The 20,843-nt window shown below is 45.4% G+C and overlaps 1 protein-coding gene across 1 annotated transcript in view; it reads left to right on the top strand.

Annotated features, from left to right (window-relative positions):
* The first annotated feature begins 13,544 nt into the window (after positions 1-13,544).
* LOC309560102 (transcription initiation factor TFIID subunit 9-like) overlaps positions 13,545-20,843 on the top strand; it is a 31,963-nt gene continuing 24,664 nt past the window's right edge. Inside the window, exon 1 of the mRNA XM_082263633.1 lies at positions 13,545-13,723. Within this exon, the coding sequence (XP_082119759.1) occupies positions 13,673-13,723 (51 nt within the window). The 5' untranslated portion in view covers positions 13,545-13,672. The remainder of the gene's footprint in view (positions 13,724-20,843) is intronic.

Raw genomic sequence — 20,843 nt, forward strand, 5'->3', positions numbered from 1 at the left:
CCTTGAAAAATGCCATTAGAAGTACGTATTGCCAGTTTTGCATTGTTCCTATGTGGTTTCTACGCATTTTTGATCCCTTATGCTTGTTCTCTAATAGGAAAAGAGTGCCACTAATGCTCCTACGTGTCTCCCCTTATTTGATAAAAACGTATTTTAATGTTCAATTAGTAGATTAAAAACATGTCCTTTAGTACTTTAACAGTCCATTAACCTCTACTAAATCACATTTGTCACAATTTTTGAGTAGGTGTCTTTATTGTGCTTTACATCAAGCATGAAAGATAAATATGCTTTTTTAAGCAATCTATCTTCCCTTTCCGTCCTCTAGGCTGATGATGCTGCCACATCACAAAGGTTTAAAAAATGACATGCTCCTATAGCAAGCCCAAGTTCTCAAATTTATTTATTTTTTGCTGCTGAGATCATTAGTGCTGTAAGTTTGGCATTTGAACTCCTGAGATTTGCTGATATGTAAGAGCACAGTTTTAGGGCTCAGTTTAGTGTTTCAACCTAAGTTAACGGTTAATTTAGGGTCAAGAGCTGCGGAAGGTTAGGTTTAGAGTTAAAGTTAAGGGGAGAGAAAAGGTTAGGTGTCAGGATAAGGGTTTGTGCTAGGCTCCTTTCACACAGGCGGTGTGATCGACTGAGTCAGTTTTGCTCAGTGGGGGTTCGATCCGCCGAGCAGGCGGGTGACAGCTCCGTCTCCGCTCTGTATGCAGAGATGGAGCTGTCAGATCCCCGCTCTCCTTTATGGGGAGATCGGATGAGAACAGGGCAGCCTGTCCGTTCTAATTAGATCCTATCCTATCTAATCCGATCCTCCAGATGGATGGAAAATAGGGTTTCCATCCATCCGGATTTCATGGACAGGAGTGGATCGGATAGCAGCGGGTGTCAGCGGAGATGTCTCCGCTGACACCCGCTGATCCATAGGGCTGCATGGAGCATACGATCCAGTCGGCCTGAAAAACTGACAGGCGGATCGGATCGGAAAGCCCTTTTGAAACTGCCTTAGGGGTTCATTCTAAATAAAGTGTTAGAAGTAAATGTTTGTGTTATCTGTTAACATAATATGTTACCCCTGAATTATTTGTGCTATTTAGAACCCCCCCCCCAAAGAAAAACTTTTTTACCCTGCTCCTAATGCATGTAAAAGTTCATGGCAATTGATCAAACCAACAAAGATAAAAATGGGTAAAAAGAACATTTCTATGATAATAAAAAAAACAATGATAGCCATATGCTACACATGATCCTGAGGTTGTTTAAGTGAGGATCTAGCACTAGCATAAAAGAAAGCAACATTGGCAGCCCAAACAAATCCTAACCTGCAGTGATCTAACTATGAGGGTGCTGTTCTCGGACCAGAGGGAGTGCTTTCTTCAGTCACAGAAAAACAAAAGGAAGACAAGCGCAAACACCATAGTGTAGCATACCTCTCACCTTTTTGAAAAAAAAAAGTATGTAGGCAGTGGCATAGCATACACACCCTGCCATGTCCCCTTAAAGGAGAACTATGCAAAAAAAATTGATTAGGTAAACCCACAAGTGCTTTTTATTTTACCATTGCTATTCCTTTATATTGGCTAAAACATTTACAAATGCAGCAATTTAGAAATTGGATGAAAGGTTTAGCACTGGGAAACACTTTTTGAAAGCTAAATAGTGCATTTTATATACAACTTTATAGATCAGACCAAAATTAGGGACAGATGAGGAGGAAAGAGGGGCAGAGGGACTTTGTTCCAAATCGGGGACTGTCCCTCCAAGTCAGGGACAGTTGGGAGCTATAGTGTAGTATATTAAGCTGAAAGCATCTATTAAATAAATAATTTACACTCACAAAGATAGCATGTGCTAGGCATAACAGTCTGGGTTGCCTGGAAGTCGAGAGTGATGGAGTGTAAACCAGGATCCCTGTCTTGTCCATCTGCAAGGGGAAGAGAGTGCACTTGTGATGGAAAAAAGCCGCTGTCATTGGAAGGAACACTGTCACTGTTACACAATCTCGGACATGGAGGCCGTCTGACATAATCAATGCTCACATGGGCAATAGGATGCCAGGCTACTTCGGGTTTATCTTGCAAGTACTGCCACGTGACCTGTTACCCGTGAACTGTTTTCTCCCTGGCTTTAACCTACTGTCCATTTGCACCACTGAATATCCCAATAAACAGCCCGCATGTCTGGTCCCATGTGATTTGCCTTTGTGTGCGCTCTTTCTGCATTCCTAGTTCATCGCACAAGGTTAGTATGAGGGATAGGTTGCAGTGGGTGAATTTTAATCCATACTTGTTTTCAGTGTCAAGAACAGCTGTGCCAGGCTCTCTGGGTCCATGCACACTGTACAAAAAAAAACAAAAAATGGCAGTTTCCTTGGCAGAACAAAATGTTCATATTGAGCATTTTTATATATGTGTTGAGATGCATTTAGCTTTTTTTATCTGCCTGAAAAACTCCTCTCAAAAAGTGATCTAGGAAGCTTTTTTTCTGCCTCTAAACAATGAGCTTACAATATACTTCTGAACGTCCTAATGTGCATGGACACATAGGATAACATTGAGCTACTTCTACAAGCAGAAATAAAGTGCAAAACTCCTGTAAAAGCAGTGTTTTTTTATGCCCGGTGTACATTGGCCCTAAAACCCAACATACCCTTAAATCCTTACTAGGTCTATTCTGTTCAATCTGTACTGAATTTTTGTTACAAACCTTTATTTGTATTTATATGTTTATATAATTGGAATTCAATATAAAATACTTACATATATTTCTCTCACTATACCTAGAATATCACTTGTTATTAAGGGGTTCGTAGGCCTCCCGAAGAAGCTATGTTATCATGGCGAAACACGTAGAGCCGATACCACCACAAGTGTTTCCTTGATTGTTTTTATATGCTTTTAAATGTCTTTTATATTGTTTCAATAAAAAGATGTATGTTTTTTACATATAAAAAATTGTGAGTTTTTTCTCCATCAATTGGTTCTATTTCATTCTTTGCACCTTAAAAGTCCCAGAAATCCCTATTGATACATTCTATATTCAATCTGTACTTGTTTTTTTTCTGTTAATATATTTTGGGTGTTTTTCAATTATCTTGTCTACCCCCTGTAAATGCATTTTCATTATTAAGTAGATCTAATCCCAATTACTCAACTATTTTATAAGCAATAGCATGTCATTTTAATTTTAAAGTAATTCTCAATATTATCAAATCTACAGCTATGTTTAAAGTTTATCTAATCCCCAAAACAAAAATGAAATATATTGCAACTTACCAGTCTTTAGATGTGGTGGCTCCATTTTTTTGTGTTTATAAAGCTTTTTCAGCTTGGTGATCCTGCCAATAACACACTTCCTGTCCTAGAATGACAAAACTTACTCACCATACCTTATCGGTGGAGCAGCAGAGTTATCTCCCCATGCTGATCTCCTGATTTTAAACTACTAAGTTCCTTGTACCAAAAGGGTAGCTAGGGCTCTTTCCAAGCCTGAAAAGCTGTCATCCATCATGAGAACTTTACACATCTTAGGGAGGGGGGAGAGGTATTCCCGTATTCAGGCCCAGATTAAAAATACACAATGCCTGGGAGATTCTGGCCTTGCAGTACAGACACAGGGGGAGGTCCAAGGACGAAATCTGTTAGTCCCACACTGCAGGCAAGAAATGAAGGTTGGCCTTGGAACTAAATGGCCTGTGCGCAAAAGTGGAGGGATAGAACTTCCTGGGCAGCCATATTCAATATCAGGCCCAGGAACTAGATGAGTTGGTTCCAGTGACAACTTCCCCAAACTGAGAATCAAACAGAAGCTCTACAGAATCTGCACTGTTTACTGGTAGGCTTAAAGATAGAGAGGACTAAAACATGCGCAGAAGATCATCAAGGTAACCTATATTTATCTTCTGGGTACAGAGCACAGCTGAGACTAGGGCAAGCACCTTGGAGAAAACTCAGGGGGCCATAGACAGGTCAAAGCAAAAGGTGACAAATTGGTAGTGCTGATTGCCCACCCTAAAAAGCAGAAAGCATTGGTCAGGAGAAAAGACAGGAATGTGCAAATATGCCCCCTGTCTATTGAAGCAGGAAAATCCTCCAAAAGGAGGGAGGCAATGACCGATTACTGACTGATTCCATGTGGAACCTTTGAACCAGCAGAACCAAGGTGAGAGTTTTCAGAGCCAGAATGGGCTGAACTCCTCCATTCAATTTGGAAACTGAATAGATTTGATTAAAAACTTTAAAAGTGTTCCTCATTCAAGACGAGGGTAACGACCCCCTGAAAAAGGAGTTGCTGCACAACAGCAAGAAGATCAGCCCATTTTAGCAGAGAGTCGGAAGTATGCTAATGCTTGAACTTGGAGCTTGAGGCTTGAGGGGGATGAAAGGAGTATGTGTATGCCTGGCTGACGGATTTCAAGGGAGAACCCTCTTCCTCAGCCAGGCATATATGGACGCGATCAGGGCTCCTTGCATCATCGTTGCATCCCAGCAGTCTTGGAGGCGATTGGTTCCACTTTTTTGACATGCGTGTATATATCATGCATTTGTGAGTATAATGTATGCTGTTGTTCTAATTTTAATAAAACATTTTTAGTGGTAATGCACTAGGTCAGTGCGCCCTTCTCTTGTTATTTTGCAGTATATTCGGATACCCATGCTCCTGAGGGGGTAAAAAGACCTTAGGTTGTGATATTAAGGATCACATAGACCCCCTCACGTTCCCCCATACCACGCAAACCGCTATAGAAAGCAACTGGGGGTTGCATAGCAGGCCCTGACAAGACACAAAAGGCTTTGAAGAGGGCCTAAAACCTTTTATAAGTTGAGTCCTTGAACACAAATTATTCTCTACAGTTAGGGCCAGGGTCTTGTTAAAACAACAGATGGCAGGCTCCACAACAGGGACTTTCTATTTGTGTGGGAAATCTCTCTTTGATAGGATATTGCAAACAAAATGAGGAGCAAACCGCTTCTCAGGGTGAGTTCAGTCACAGGACGGGCTCCAAGACTGATTGGACAGGAAAGGTTTTAGCATGCTTGGGAGAGTCAGACAAAAAAAATCATAATTTTACTGGCACTCCTGGTGCTGGGTTGCACCATGTGAAGCAAATGGCGCAGCCCGCACTTCAGAGATAGTGTGGTACCGTAGCAGTAATGGCACCCTGGGAAGAATAAGAAAGGGCTTATGCCTAGCGCTTACAACTGAAGCTGTCACATGATCTGGGTAGAAATAAGGGGACCAGAGCCCATCATGGCTCCCATGGTGGTCATACATCCAAAAGGTTCTTCAGACTTGGGCCTGTATAGTACTCAGAAGCTAACTCCGTTAGATACGCCATGTGCCAAGGTGAGTGTCCAAGCAGGATCCAGTTTCAAAGCACGATTACAGACCCAGCCCCTTCTTCCGTCTAGCAAGGTCTGGATACATTTGCCAAGACGTAACCGAAAAGTCAACCACTCTGAAAGCTGCATAAGAAGCATGCTATGGTGCAGCCAGAAAACTTTAAAAAGAATCCTCTTAGAGAGAAAACCTCCATAGGGCAGAGGTAAGCTTCTTTCGGAAGAGAGAAGGGGTTCACGACCTAGGGAACACTAACAAAAAACTAAGGTTAACTGGGAGTAGGAGGGGTTATATAGGAGGATGTCCCTTTATTTTTGCGTGTCCAATCATCTGACGATAACAGCGTCCTGTACTGTAAGTGAAAAGACAAGAACTCAAGGTGGTGTGATTGCCTGATGACTCACACCGGTGCATGCCCCGGCTCACCTCCGTGAAAACTTGATAAAGGAAAAGGAATTGGCAGCACTCTAGGTTGAGTCAAAATCCAGATTTATTGACTGGACATCCAAATATGACAATCGTGACAAGGTAGACGCGTTTCACACACTGACTGTGATTAAGCACACAGTCAGTGTGTGAAACGCGTCTACCTTGTCACGATTGTCATATTTGGATGTCCAGTCAATAAATCTGGATTTTAAATCAACCTGGAGTGCTGCCAATTCCTTTTCCTTTATCATTTTGTCCTGTATTGTAAGACTAGGAAACTGTATTTTATTATAGAAAAAAAAAACATACCAGTTGGTAATTAAACACAGTGATTTAGCAAACTAATGTCATCCAACTGAGCTTTACATCTACTTTAGTGTATACCTGTCACAAACCTGGTTTGTGCTAACTACGCATTTAATGAAACATATACACAAACATTTTCTTTAATTAAAACCATACGTCAAAACAATTGGAATAAAGGCAGGTCATACTTTATACAGATCTGAACCTTTTCTTGAAAAAAAGTGCCCCCTCTACCTCCCAAGCTTTTTTAAGACATTTCATAGACATTGCATAGACAAGACACAGTCTGCCAGAAAGGTAAGTATATTCCTTATCCTTCAAGCTGGTGTGTTGGTTCATGGTAATTTTGAGCGATTTGCACGCGATTTTGTGTGCCGCATATAGCCAACCCATTCACTTGAAAGAAGCTCCTGCTCCTTTTCGGGGTACAAGCTATGAGCAATTTTGAAAGGCGCGATTTTACAAGTGACAATCCAAGAAGAATCGCGTCAAGTTTAGGTGCCATTAATGGCTAATCGCACCCAAATTTGCGTTGTGTGTTCTGCAGCGATCGTCATGTGATTTGGAAACATGCAAGCTGCCATTGCTGACTTCCATGTCACGATGTTTGTTGCCTGGCTGTATCTCTAATACTTTCTAAGTCACCACAAGAAATCACTCATGTCCATAACTCCCATTTTTAGACCTTCATAAAAAGGAGCAGCCTGGAAAAGAGATAATGTGGTCTATAATGCTGCCAAAAAGTTTGCACATAACCCTATATATTGGACATGGTTTAAAGGCATATAGGTAAACAGAATCTGAGTCTATGCTTACTATATACTGCACATGGTCCCCTCCCATCTCCAATCGATAAACCCTTCAGATCTCAGAACAGAGTCTCAGAAAACACTAATAGGGTCTAGTCAAGACTTCCCTTGTGGCTGTGTTGTGGGTTTTCTGCAATTGGTTATTTTGGTGGTATATGTGGCTTTAAGGCTGCTCCTAGAATTTAAATTGGTTAATTTTGTTGTTAAAATTGGGGTTACCCCTTAAACATGGTGGCCAAAACAAATTTACCATTCAAACTTAAAGTGATAATAAAGTCTTGTTTTTTTTTTCCTTTAAAAATAATAAACGTTATACTTACCTGCACTGTGCAGTTGGTTTTGCAGATCCTCCTCTTCTTGGGTCCCTCGCCGACACTCCTTGCCCCTCCCTCCTGCCCAGTGCCCCCACAGCAAGCAGCTTGATATTGGGGCACTCAAGCTGAGCCACTGCTCTGTATGTCTATTCTGGCATGGAGCCGTGGCTTGGCCCCGGCCCCTCTCTCTCCTCATTGGCTGACTTTGATTGACAGCAGCAGGTACCATTGGCACCCACTACAGTCTCAGCCAATGAGGGAGAGTCCCCAGACAGCTGGGGCACTTGTGCAACATCGTTGGTTTGAGATGGGGCTCAGGTAAGTATTAGGGGGTTGAGGGCGGCTGCAGCTCACAGAAGCCTTTTTATCTTAATGCATAGAATGCATTAAGATAAAAAAAACCTCCTGCCCTTATAATCACTTTAACCAGTTGCTGACCGCCAGCCGCAGATTTACTGCGATGTTCTGATTTGGTTCAGAACCGACCAGTCATCAGGTCCAGGCCAATGATTTTAGGCCTGGACCTGTTGATCGGTTCTGACCAATTGCAGAACATCCTGTGCCTGTGTAATGTAAACAGAGGCACAGGAAATGATGCAATCTCCTCTCCTGGAGCTCTTTTCGGAAACAATTGAAGTCTATATCAATGTTAAGGCCTTCAGGTTGGAGGGAATTAAGCAAGAAGATCCATTTTGTTTCATTCTGTGATATTAATTATTTTATTGTCCCCCCTCCAGTGTCCCTTGATTAAGTCAATACCATAAAAAATCATGACAGATGTATCTTTTCTATGTACCTCTCCAAAATGCCTTGATAGGCTATGTTTCATGAATCTCTTTTTTATATTAATAATATGCTCCCTAATTCTAATGCGGAGGGGTCTGGTGGTACGTCCTACGTATTGTAAATGGGCATTCAATCACATATGTGACATGTGTACTAGTACAGGTTACCATCTCATTGATCCTGTACCATTTGCCAGTCGCTGTGGCTATAAAGAACTCTTTTCTTCTTGCTTGTTTTCGGCTTACCCTGCATGGTAAACATTTTTGGCATCCGAAGAAGCCTTTTAGATTGGGGAACAGATTGAAAGATCTTGAGGGGTCCAATACATTATGCACTAATCTGTTCCTGAGAAAGGGGCCTTCTTGTAGATAAATTTTGGATTTTGTAGAAGTGCCTTTTTTAATATTTTATCTGATTTGAGGATGGGCCAATGTCTTTTTAATATATTTTCCACCTATTTGTATTGCCTGTTAAAACCCTTGTTTGTGGTTTTCTTCTCTTTTCCCTTCAAAAGTGTCTTTCTATCAATACAGTATTTTTAACTTTTGTTTTCAGGGTCTCCAGTTCCTTCTTTTTATATCCTTTTTCCACAAATCTACGTATCAGGATTTCTGTTTGTTCCTCGTAATCATTTTCATTACTGCAGTTTCTTCGAATTCTCATTATTTGTCCCTTAGGCACATTCCCTGTCCATTTTGGGTGGTGGCAACCTTTTCTATCTGTCTGCTTGAAGAAAGTTCTTGTTCCTAATTCGCCATCTTCTTTGTAAATTTGTAAGTCCAGATAGTCAATGCTTTTCTGATTCCAACTACCTGTGAAGGAAATGCCATACCTGTTTCTGTTTATTTCTTCAAAAGATTCTTCCAGTGTATTTTCTGTGCCTTGCCATATCATCACAATAACATCAATATATCGCCTGTAAAACTTGAGGTTTGGTCTTCTTGCACTATAGATTTGCTCCTCCTCCCAATTGCTCATAAATAGGTTTGCTACACTAGGAGCATATCCTGCCCACTGTACAAGGTCAGTGGCAGCTTCCTGACCCGAAAGGGCAGGTGCTTCACCTGAACAGATCTGCAAGGCAGCTACCTGGACCAGCTTTTCTACTTTCCTTCGGCACTATAGCCGCCCTAGACTTACTGTCAGCTGAAGATCAAGCCTTCGGTAGGAAGGTGCTGCAGGCAGTGGTCCTGCCCTAGGGTAAGTTTCTCGGTTATCCTCTCCAGGTGCTGTCCTGAAAGGTGATTTGGGAAAGCCTTAGACTTACCAGTGACAGAATTTCTGAGAGCCTTTCAGGACAGCATCTACTACCCTCCCTGGGTTTTTTTTCTAAAATATGTCCTAACAGCCTGTTTTATAGCATGTCGGAGGCTACTCTATAACCAAAGGTGCGGTGGAAGAGGAAGGAACTTAAAGGCTGCAGTATTTCCTGGGAAAATTGGGTGGAGCTACGTTCTCCAGGTGCTGTCCTGAAGGGCTCTTAGAAATACCGTCACCGGTAGTCTATCTAAGGTTTTTTTTTCCCCCACAAATAGAACTTTCTTTTGGTGGTATTTGATCAGCTCTGTGGTTTTTTTTTTTTTGCGCTATAAACAAAAAAGGACCAACAATTTTGAAAAAAAAAAACCAATATTTTTTACTTTCTGCTACAAAACACATCCAATAAAAAATTGTAAAAAATCTAATTTCTTCATCAATTTAGGCCAATATGTATTCTGCTACATGTTTTTGGTAAAATAAATCCCAGTAAGCTAATATTGGTTTGCGCAAAAGGTATAGTGTCTACAAATGATGGGATATATTTATGGAATTTTTTTTTAAACTAGTATTGGTGGCGAGCAGTGACTTATATCGAGACTGTGATATTGCGGACAAATCGGACACCAATTGAAACTTTTGACACTTTTTTTGGGGGACCAGTGACACTAATACAGTGGTCAGTGCTAAACAATATGCACTGTCACTGTACTAATGACACTAGCAGGAAAGGGGTTAAAAGATCAAAGAGTTAAATGTGTGCCTAGGGAGTGTTTATTAACTGTGGGGGAGGTGCTTGTACTGTGGGAAGGCAGATATCTGTGTTCTTGCCTAGCAGAAACACAGGATCACCACCTTCCCTACTGACAGAATGGCGATCGATTGCCAGGTGCCTGCTGATTGGCTCCCGCTGTGTTCAATCACAGTGGGAGCGGGTCGCCGGTGGTGCGCATGTGTGCCTCCGACCCGAAAGTGCACAATCACTTACAGGTACATGATTCTGCGCAGAGGAGCCGTCGCCCTGCAGTAAATGCAGTGTTGGCTGGTGCTCCATCAGTCAGGGGGTGGCGGGCAGCAGACTGACCCCCCCCAATCACTCCAGCCAATACCACCATATCCCCCCATGCCAGTTTATTACCTTGCTCCGCGGGACTGACAGGCAGCGGCGGCTTCCCCCTCGGTCTCCATGTTCCCTCTTGGCGGTCGTCTCCGCCCTCCTTCTTGGCCAATAGGATACCTTTTCCTTTTGGCCATGGGTCTCAGGACCTACTTCCTGATTGGCCGGGAGGAGAATCAGTGTGGCAATAGTGAATATTCATTCGCTATTGTCACACAACTGGATTGGCTCAGGGTGCAGTGCTCTGTTCCCCGAGCCCACTCTTTTTTGAAGCCTATTAGAGCCTCTGGCTATAATCACGTGCTTCAAAAAAAAAAAAAAAAAATTCCCCAATTGAATCCATGCATTGGGCGCATGTAGATTAGGGGGCCAGACGCATGGATAGGGGGTTGGCGCTCCTGTGCCCCAAATGGATGGGCCGCCACTGAGTAAATGTATGTGGGGCGGTCAGCAAGAAGTTAAAAGCACAAGAATGCAGATGATGCCCAGCAAGAGCACAATGGCAACAAAGGAATAGTAGGCTCCTATGGAATTTACAGTGCATTTACAAAGCTTTAAGAGGATAATACATAAATCCATACAGTAAAAAAACCAACACAGAGCGTCCAGCAAGCATTTTTTTGTATAACGTGAACACATGAACACATTAACACAGTTAACACGTCTTAATGCAATAGGTACATTAATGGATGTTCTCATTTCTTTGCACGTCTGAATAATCCCCCACACAGGCTCTGCAGGCTATGCGGCTGGAGGCATGAGGTCTCATTGAGATCACTGAAAATAGACACCCATACCTCCCAACTCTCTGAGATGGGAACAAGGGACACCTATTAGCAAAAGTATGTAGGCATAGGACACACCCTCTGCCACGCCCCCTTAAAACAGGATTATACAAAAAAAAATTAGGTAAACCCACAAGTGCTTTTTTTTTTTTTTTTTTTTTACCACTACTACTGTATTCCTTTATACTGGCTTTTGAAATGTTTAGTATTGGGAAACACTTTGAAAGACAAAAATTAGCATTTTGTATACAACTATATAGATCAGACCAAAATGAGGGACAAATGAGGAGCCAAGAGGGAGATTGTTGCATATCAGGACAGTTGGGAGCTATGAGAAAGCCAATAAGACGTCAAGCAATGCCAACCCACATTTTTCTTTCAGTATGGGCTTCCTTCAACAATGGTGGTGTAAACAATGCGGTAGTGATCGACTGATTATCGGCAAAGCCGATATATCGAGGGTCGATGTGCACTTTCCCCAAAATATCGGAATAGGCCACCAAGGTGGGCGATATTTCAGAAAGTGCTGTACCGGAGTGACACCTGCAGCTAGAGGCATCACCCCGGTACCGGTGTCCATAGCCGACGGTCGGCTGTCTTGTAATGACAACCAATGCAGCTGAGAAGCCGCTTGGCTGTCAATACAAGGAGCAGGAGGGGATGTCCCGCCGCCTTCCACAGCTTGCACGGGTCTCCCGTCCCCCCGGAAAACCCGGGCAACCAGCCTGCATAGCCACCGAAGACCCGATCAAAGCCGCATTCGGCTCCGATCCGGTCTCCATGTAAAAAACCCTGACATCATTTCTGGGTACTCGGTGCCAGATTCAAAAAATGACAGCATTCAAAACAGCCAAACTTGGCGTTTTGAATGCTTTTAAGTGCAGATCCCTCCACAAGAGTACCTGTCATGTGATAAAAAAAAAAAAAATTAAATGTACGAAAATATCAGCCAATACTGATATGCAACGGCCAAAATATCGGTATCGGCTAGGGATGCACCGAAATGAAATTCTTGGCCGAAGCCGAATAATAATGAAATGCTTGGCCGAAGGCCGAATACCGAACGCGGTGTTTCACATTTTTTCCATTTATTTTGCCAATTTTTAGGGGGCACGCTGATGGGCACATTTTATGTTAGGGGGCACGCTGATGGGCACATTTTATGTTAGGGGGCACTCTGATGGGCAAAACAAAACATTTAAATCAGCGTTGCTCTTAACATAAAATATGCCCATTAGCGTGCCCCTTAACATAAAATATGCTCATCAGAGTGCCCCTTAACATAAAATATGCTCATCAGCATGTCCCTTAGCATAAAATAAGGGGCACGCTGATGGCCACATTTTATGTCAAGGGAGCACTCTGTTGGGCACATTTTTTTTCTTTTTTTTTTAAGGGGCACTTTATAGGGCACTCTAATGAGCATGGCAAGTGGCAACATATGGCAAAATATGCCAGTCTGCACACTAATGCTTGTGCAGCTACCGTATTCTCCCCCAAATGTGCTCCACATACCTGAACTGCAGCCAGGTTGGAGCCATAAGCCGCAAACAGGGGGGCGGGGTGTGCACATAGTGTCACGCTCGCTGGACCTAGTGTGGAGGAGCCGCAGTCAGGAGCAGGGGGCGGGACGTGCGCGTGACGTCACACCCCCTACTCGCGGCCGGACAGGACACCGGCGGCGTGTGAGCAGGGAGCCGCAATGAGGAAGGGGACTGAAGGACTCCTAGGTAGCGGGCTCGCGGTCCGGGCGGAAGCATCGCGCGGGCCGCCATTTAGTTACCGCTGCTGACATTGTTCGGCACAAATTTATTCGGCCTTTTTACTTATTCGGCCGAACACCGAAAGTGCTATTTTTTCTATTTTCGGCCGAATAATGTTCGGCCGCCGAACATTCGGTGCATCCCTAGTATCGGCAACAAAAAAACGATATTGATTGATCACTACAATGCGGGTGTTCTATCAGAATGCCGCCACCCATCAGATTGTGCAACGGAAGTGATCTTCAGACCAAAAAACACCATGTGTTCCATGGCCCTACGCATTCCAAACATTAAATGATCTCACGTGTAGCGGTAATGTGATAGAACACCCATGCTACGTCTTCAATTGCTGAGTATTTTCCCATGATTTTTCCCGGGACACGGACAGACCCTGTTCTATCAGATTACAGATGGATGTTCTATCAGATTAGCGCTACCCGTCATGGAACGCATAGCGCATGCGCAATAAGTGGGTTTTCGTTACAATCTGATGGGTAGCGGTGATCATCTGACAGAACAGCGGCATTCTTATAGAACACGGGGGGAGTCACTGAGAAGTCTCCCCGCTCTCCTGTACAGCGCCTATTTCTCGACCGCTTCTCGCAGATAACACGCTCGATCCAGCAGGTGGCGCTATGCGCAGGGACGAGGCGGGCACTCTGCCTCAACAAACATGGCTGCTCTAACCCAGCAGAGCTCGGGCGCTTCCGCCTGCTTTCAGTTTCAACCGGAAGTGGTTTAGTGTGGGTAGTAAGAGACTATGGAGCAAGCGAAGATGGCTTCTCCTAAAAGTGCGCCGAAGGATGCTCAGGTAATGGTTGTGTGTAGAGCGGGAGGTTGTATACGGGGGAAGCTGGGCTGAGTGAAAGTGAAACGAATCCGGTGTCCTTCATCATCATGGCTGTCCGCAGTGTTCCATTGAGTGAGGATGGTCATAGTGGAGCTGTGATGTTCAGGGTTACTTGTACATAATGGGAATTCTGCAAGGCTCCATTCACTACAATGGGCTGCCCTATGAGCAACAAAGTAGTTCATGGTGTGTTGTGTTCTGGTTTGCGTGTTTTGTGCAGTAAAATGAATATTTCCTAACCGCGTCCATCAACAAATAGGCCTCATGCACACTTGGCGTAAAAAATGCCACTTTTAGGTTTGACATTTGTTTCCGCCTCTAAATGCCCCTGTATGTTAGTCTATGTGGCCGCGTACACGCAGGTGATTATAGGCAGGAAAAACCCATCACCTGTGTTCAGGAGAGGAGCGTTCTGCCAGAACAAAAAGCCCAACGCACCTAAGTGGTACACGATCGAGCGTTTATTTCAAGGGCAAAAAATATATAAAAAAGAATGAACTCTCAAACATTTGATGCGCCTGAAAATAGCAGCTTTTCGCCTGCCAGTAGAAAAGGCAATTAGAAGAGCTGCGCTAATGCCGAGTGTGCATGAGGATTTACTGGGACCGCAAGTGCGATGTGTGTGCGTTTTCAGGAACCCCCAGATGTGAATGTGGGCTAACACCCAGTTGATCCATAAGGGATACGTTTTGACTTCAATGGGAACACCTAAAAACAAACATTTTTTTTTATGTGATTTCTTGCCTCTCCTCTTCCTGGTAACTGGCTTTCTATTAGGGTTAAAGCGGAGTTCCGGGCACAAAAAAGATTTTTTTTTTGTGCCCCTCCGCTAGGTATGCCTCACCTGAAAAGGAATTGGATAGTTATTTTATTTTTTTTTTTGTTTACTCACCTTTTTTATTGAAGATCGTAAATACTCACCTATGACAGCTTCCTCCTCCAGCTCCGAGGCTCACCCCGTCACTTCCTGCCTCGCGATGATTCCTGGGAGCTAAACGTCATCGCTCCCAGGAATCAATGCGCCGCACCGGCCCCGCTCGTCATTTCCGGGCGACGCCGCATTCCCCTGCTAAACAGCTTCTGGGCATGCCCAGAAGCTGTTTAGGAATGCGGCGCCACACCGGAAGTGACGAGAGGGGCCGGTGCAGTGCATTCTGGGACACGAAGACGCGGAAGAAGACAGAGAAGAGGACCGCGCCGGCTTCAGCTGCCCACAACCGAGATGGAAACGCTGTGGAAGAAAATTTCTAAGTAAGTATTTCTTCTAAAAGGTAAGTGCGAACCGGGACAGATCAGAGGCTAGCCATTGTGGAATGTGTTAGCCCTGACTGTCCCGGGGGTATGTTCAGAAAAAAATCGTTTCTCTGCCCGGAACTCCGCTTTAAAGAGAAAGTAAACCCTCCTCTGCAACTTGTACCTATAGGTAAGCCTTATCTTATTGTACTGTAAATATCTCCTAAACATGTACCGTTTAGGAGATATTTACCTTAAATGCAGCCATTGACATCACTGGCGCATGCGCTCTGAAGGACCGGCCGCTGGTGCCATTCCTTCAGAGCCCTGTGCCGTGACCGTCGGCGTAATCACGGTGTAACGTTAGAAAACCATACCTCGTGAAAATTCCATACCTCGTCACTTCCGGTGCACATACGTCATGGAACAGCTGAGCAGGTTACCATTGCTCATGCTCAGAGGTCCGGAGGGTAGGGAATTTTGACAGGGTAGTGTATTGTAACGTTACATCGCATCAGCTGTTGCCGCGGTAACATTAAAACATCTCGGCTGCAACATAAAATCATCTCCGCTTTTACCCGTCACTTCCCTGATCTTGGCTACTAAATGTAAAAGCGGCGGGTGTATGAAAATATAAATCACGGAGATCTCGGCTCCGTGATTTATATTTTCATAGAGCCGCCTCCGCTTTTATATTTAGTAGCCAAGATCAGGGAAGTGACAGGGGTAGGAGCGGAGATGATTTTATGTTGCAGCCGAGATGTTTACACACAACCCCGTCAAAATTCCCTACCCTCCGGACCTCTGAGCATGCGCAATGTTAACCTGCTCAGCTGTTCCATGACGTAGGTGCACCAGAAGTGACGAGGGTAGGGAATTTTCACGGGGATGATTTTTTCACGGAACAACGGGTCCAGCCAATCAGATGGCCGGATGCCGCGAACCCGGAAGAAGGGTGACAGAACAGAGCAGTCAGCGCTTCATTCTAAGGTAAGTATATCATAATGAGCTAGTATGCGATGCATACTAGCTCATTTTGTGTTTGTCTTTCAGGTGTACTTTTTAAAATAAAAAATAAAAAATTCTGAGGTTTACAACCTCTTTAACTAAAACACTCAACTCCTGAATACCGGGACCACCAACCTGCCACAGAAAGTGCTGCAAATTCACTTAAAGCGGAGTTCCACCCTATTTTTTCACTTTACACCGTCAGATTAAAAAAACCTGAAAAAGAATTGGATAATTATATTTTTTTTTATGTTTTCACTTACCTTATTTTTAATGAAAATGAACTTGCCTTCCTTCCTCTTCCTCCTTATGCGGCCGCGGCCCCCGACGTCACTTCCTCCATTGCATTGACTCTTGGGAGATGAGCGTCGTCAATCCTAGGAGTCAATGCACCTGCACCGGTGTCCCTCGTCACTTCCGGCATGTCATTCCCTGCTAAATGAATTAGAACAGCGTCTGGGCATGCGCAGAACCAGCTGCGGGATGACGCACCTGCACCGGAAGTGACAAGCATGGCATTCTGGGACTCCGACATCCAGGAAGAGGGACGCTACGGCTTCAGCTGCCCACACCGCAGATGGCAGCGCTGGAGAAGAAATTTTCAAGGTAAGTTTTTTTTCTTATTCCATGCTTAAATGCACTAGCCCTGATTGTCCTAGGGGTATTTTTATCCCCAAAAAAAATTTTGTCTGGAACTCCGCTTTAAGGACCAGTTCACAGCATAGAAATGCGTTTCTGCTTGCGTGTTTATGACTTGTTTTTGATGCTTTCCTGTGCCTTTTGATGCATTTCTTTGCATTTTTTTCCTCCTTTTTTCCATCACCTTAAAATAAGAACGTGTGCACCGGTGCGTTTTTGATGTGTTGTGTTTTACTGCATTCTGGTACAGTTCAGTTTTTTTTCTCTGGAACTGGGATGCACTGGAACTGACCGCACTGGTGTGGACAATGCCATTTTAAACCATATAACCTACTATTCATACCTTTTTAATGCATAAAAAAACACACTGGACTGCATGTGGTGTGAAGGGGCCCTGAAAATGCTCAGGGAGGCTTAAAGAAGAAACGGTATATACATTTCTGGTGACCCGAGGGTTTCTATGCCACTGCTTTCATTCTCCTCAGCCACAGCAAGTATTTGACTCTTTGGGTGTGCCATGCAGAGTACCCCCCCCCCCCCGGGCACACACTGTAGTTTCTCCCACCGCCTTCTATGTCCTGTAGTGACAAGCAGGTTGATGTGGTGGAATTGCACCAAACACTGAGAGCTGGAGCCAGCAAGCAGCTGGATGGATCCCGCCAAAATAGTTAGGATCCTTCCAGAGTCTATAGTGGCTCGGTGTCATCAGCTGATAGCACACAGTCACAGAAGAGCACTCCTGTGACTCAGAAGAGAAGTGGCCATTGGTATATATCAGGATAAAATAAAAAAAGAACATCTCTGCAACACATCCACATTTCCCCATGTTTTGTCCTTTTAAAGAGGAAGTAAACCCTCCTCTGCAGCTTGTACCTATAGGTAAGCCTATGATAAGACTTACCTATAGGTACTGTAAATATCTCCTAAACTTGCACCATTTAGGAGATATTTACTTTGCATGCAGCCAGTGACATCACTGGCGCATACGCTCTGAAGGAACGGCCGCTCGTGCCGTTCCTTCAGAGGCCCGTGCCGTGAGTGTCGGCTCCCGTGCGCATGCGCAGGAGTGACGTCATCGCGGCTCCAGCCAATCAGATGGCCGGATGCTGCCAACCCGGAAAAAGGGCGACAGAACATGTCACCCATGAGAGAGGTAAGCAGTTGGCACTATGGGGCTTCGTTCTAAGGTAAGTATTTCATAATGAGCTAGTGTGCAATGCATACTAGCTCATTATGTGTTTGTCTTTCAGGTGTTCGTTTAAAAAAAAAAAAAAATCTGAGGTTTACAACCTCTTTAAAGACCTCTCCAAGGCTGTTTTGTGGGCTGATAACAAACAACATATTGTGGTCTAACATGATGGAATGGTGTCAGCCCTGCCCAGTTTTCTTCTAACAAACAAAACAAAATGCTTTTTGTTCTCATCTCCACAGCATAGAGCGTAATTGTTCTGTAGTCCAAGATAAACTAAACAACACTTTCAATTGTATCCAATTAGGCAGGCCTTTGTACTACATAGTTGAAGGTAAATCTGAAGAAAATTGTACAGAAAGTCAGTTTCTCTTACGTCCTCCGACAGTCACCGCCCACTCACAAGTCTTCACCAATGGGTATTGACCTTTGCTCCGCGGGAGTAGCTTGGCACAAGATTTGTTAATAACAAAAGCTTTTAGCATAGACACACCCCTAGGGGCTGTCCCCTTAGTCAATACCTCCCTGCACCAGCATTCCCAACTCAGTTTGATCTTGCCTAGCTTAGGAGTAGCAGGCTTTCCTGTGCTGGGGCTTCAGTCTCAGCCTTCTACCCTTTCTTTGATTTTATTTCAAGTATTTTTCTTTTCTTTACTAGCTGTTATTTTGTCAGCTTTAGTTTAGGGATCTTCGGATGAAGATGATGATGCGGAGCTGGGTCTCGGACTGGCCGCCCTGGATCCTAGGGCTGAGGGCCAGATGGATCCCCAGCCTGCCATCGAGCGTTCAGCTACGGTTCGCCCTGGCGCCATGAACGACCCATCCCTGTTCGCTGCAGGGATGCTGCCTGTGAGGTGGCTACATCACTGGACGCCATTCTGCGGTCTCGTGCTGCAGTCCACAGCGTCCTGGCTGCGGCACTCCCTGTCACCCTGATAGCGGTTTGTCGCTGGAGACGGCTCCCCACGCCATCCGGTACGGTAAGCACCTTCTGTGTGGGGGCCATCTGTGTGGGTTTCAGTCTGTGCCTGTGTGTACCCCCCATGTCTGGGTAAATTGCAGGCTCCCTGTCAGTCTCCCTGTATGAGTTTGCATGCCTTGTGGGCTGCGAGGGGGGGGGCCTCCCGCTCTGCTGTGTGTTCTATCTGGGGCAGATTGGGTGCAGACATGCTTGTGCGGCGGCCGCTGTTGCGGTCCGCCATTTTTTTGCAGAAATGCTCTGGACGGCCCTGTCTCTGTACAGCGCTGTGTTTTGGCACCAGTCATCGCCATTTTGGCGGGCCGCGCTCGATCGAGCACATGTCGGCGCCATTTTCTTGTAGCCTCTATCCCTCAGCCGAGCGGCCATTTTTGCGGAGCCTTCATAGGCTATATAAGTCAGCCGGTTATTGCATCACTTCCTCTTTCTCTGGAACAGCGATCGGTGGCAGCAGCCTGTTTGTGCTCTCTCCAGGTTTTTCCTTCATTGTCCTGTCATTCCTTGCTCAGTGTCCTCTATCCCTGTGGGATCGGTGCATACAGTAGTGTGCGGTGGGCTGCGCTCGCCGCGGTTTTAAAGGGCCAGTACCTTTTTTCCTCTCATTGCTGTGGGCATGGATTCTCAGGATAGCAAGTTTCCCCCCGCCCTGGTGGGGGACCAGGGGGCTGCTGCCCCCCCCCCCCCCGAGGGGGCTGATCTGGCCACGGTAGTGGCGTCATTGGTTTCTCAGGTGCATATGCTGATGGCTGAACGATCCGCAAAAAGGGCCAGGTTATCCATTTCCTCTGATTCAGATTGCGATGTGGCTGCTGTGGCTGGCATGCCCTTCAAAGGGTCTCGCTCATCTTTGGACCTTATGGGGTCTGAGGGGGAGGCGGAGGTGGAAGGGGTTGATGTTTCTCCCCCTGGCTCGCCTGAAGAGCTTGCACTCATGGATGAGCTGATTGCCTCCATTAAAGATACGTTGCACCTGGAGGATGAGCCAACTCCTCCTGCTAGGGTGTCCTCTTTTGGGACGCAAAGGACCCGCAAATCAGCGCAGGTTTTTCCCTGCCCTGCAGAATTTCATCATACTGTTAATGAGCAGTGGCGCAATTTAAAGAAGCCCTTTACTGTGCCGAATAAGTTTAAACTGCTTTATCCTTTTGCGCCTTCCACCGACGAGCGTTGGTGCGTGGCACCTCAGGTGGATCACGCGGTAGCCGTTTTAAACAAAGCTACTGCGGTTCCTTCTGAGGATACCCCGGTTTTCCGGGACCCCACGGACAGGAGGCTGGAGTCTCTTGCCCGTCATGCCTATATGGTTGCTGGTTCTATGCTAAAACCTATTTTTGCTTCGGTTATGGCGGCCCAAGCGGTTGCCGATTGGACGAAGGTGCTCAGGCGCACCCTGGTGGCTGATTCGGCTCCGCCTACCACATTGGCTATGGTGGATCAAATCCATCAAGGAGTCATGTACTTGTGTGATGCGGACTTGAATTTAGCTCCTTTGGCTGCACGCCTGTCCAGCGTGGCGGTGCTGAACCGTCGTCTGATATGGCTGAAAAGTTGGTCGGTCGACCAATCTTCTCGCAAGACGTTGGCAGATTTTCCCTATGTGGGATCTCGCCTTTTTGGCGAGGCTTTGGATACTCTGATTAAAGGAGTTACGGGGGGCAAGAGTACTCTCTTACCACAGAATCCCAAACACAAATCTTTCCGTGGCAAACGGAACTCCTCGTTCAGGCCCTCTCAGGGGTCCTTTCGTGCCTTTCGGTCGCAATCCAAGGGAAAACCCTTCAAAGGCCAAGGCTCCCAGAAGAAGCCATGGGCGGGTAAGCCGAAATCCGGCCAGTCCGGTTCGGCAACCCACGCCAATTCCGCCTGAAGGGGCGCCCTCACCCGTTTCTTTGGTGGAGGGGCGTCTGCACGGTTTCCTCCAACCTTGGCTGCTCCACATTCTGGACAGGTGGGTTCAGGAAATCGTTCGATCTGGTTACAAGATCGAATTTATCTCTCGGCCGGCGGGCAGATTTTTTCCCTCAAATCTACAG

The sequence above is a fragment of the Pelophylax lessonae genome (genome assembly GCF_965119305.1).
Source record: "Pelophylax lessonae genome assembly, chromosome: 7".
Taxonomy (NCBI): domain Eukaryota; kingdom Metazoa; phylum Chordata; class Amphibia; order Anura; family Ranidae; genus Pelophylax; species Pelophylax lessonae.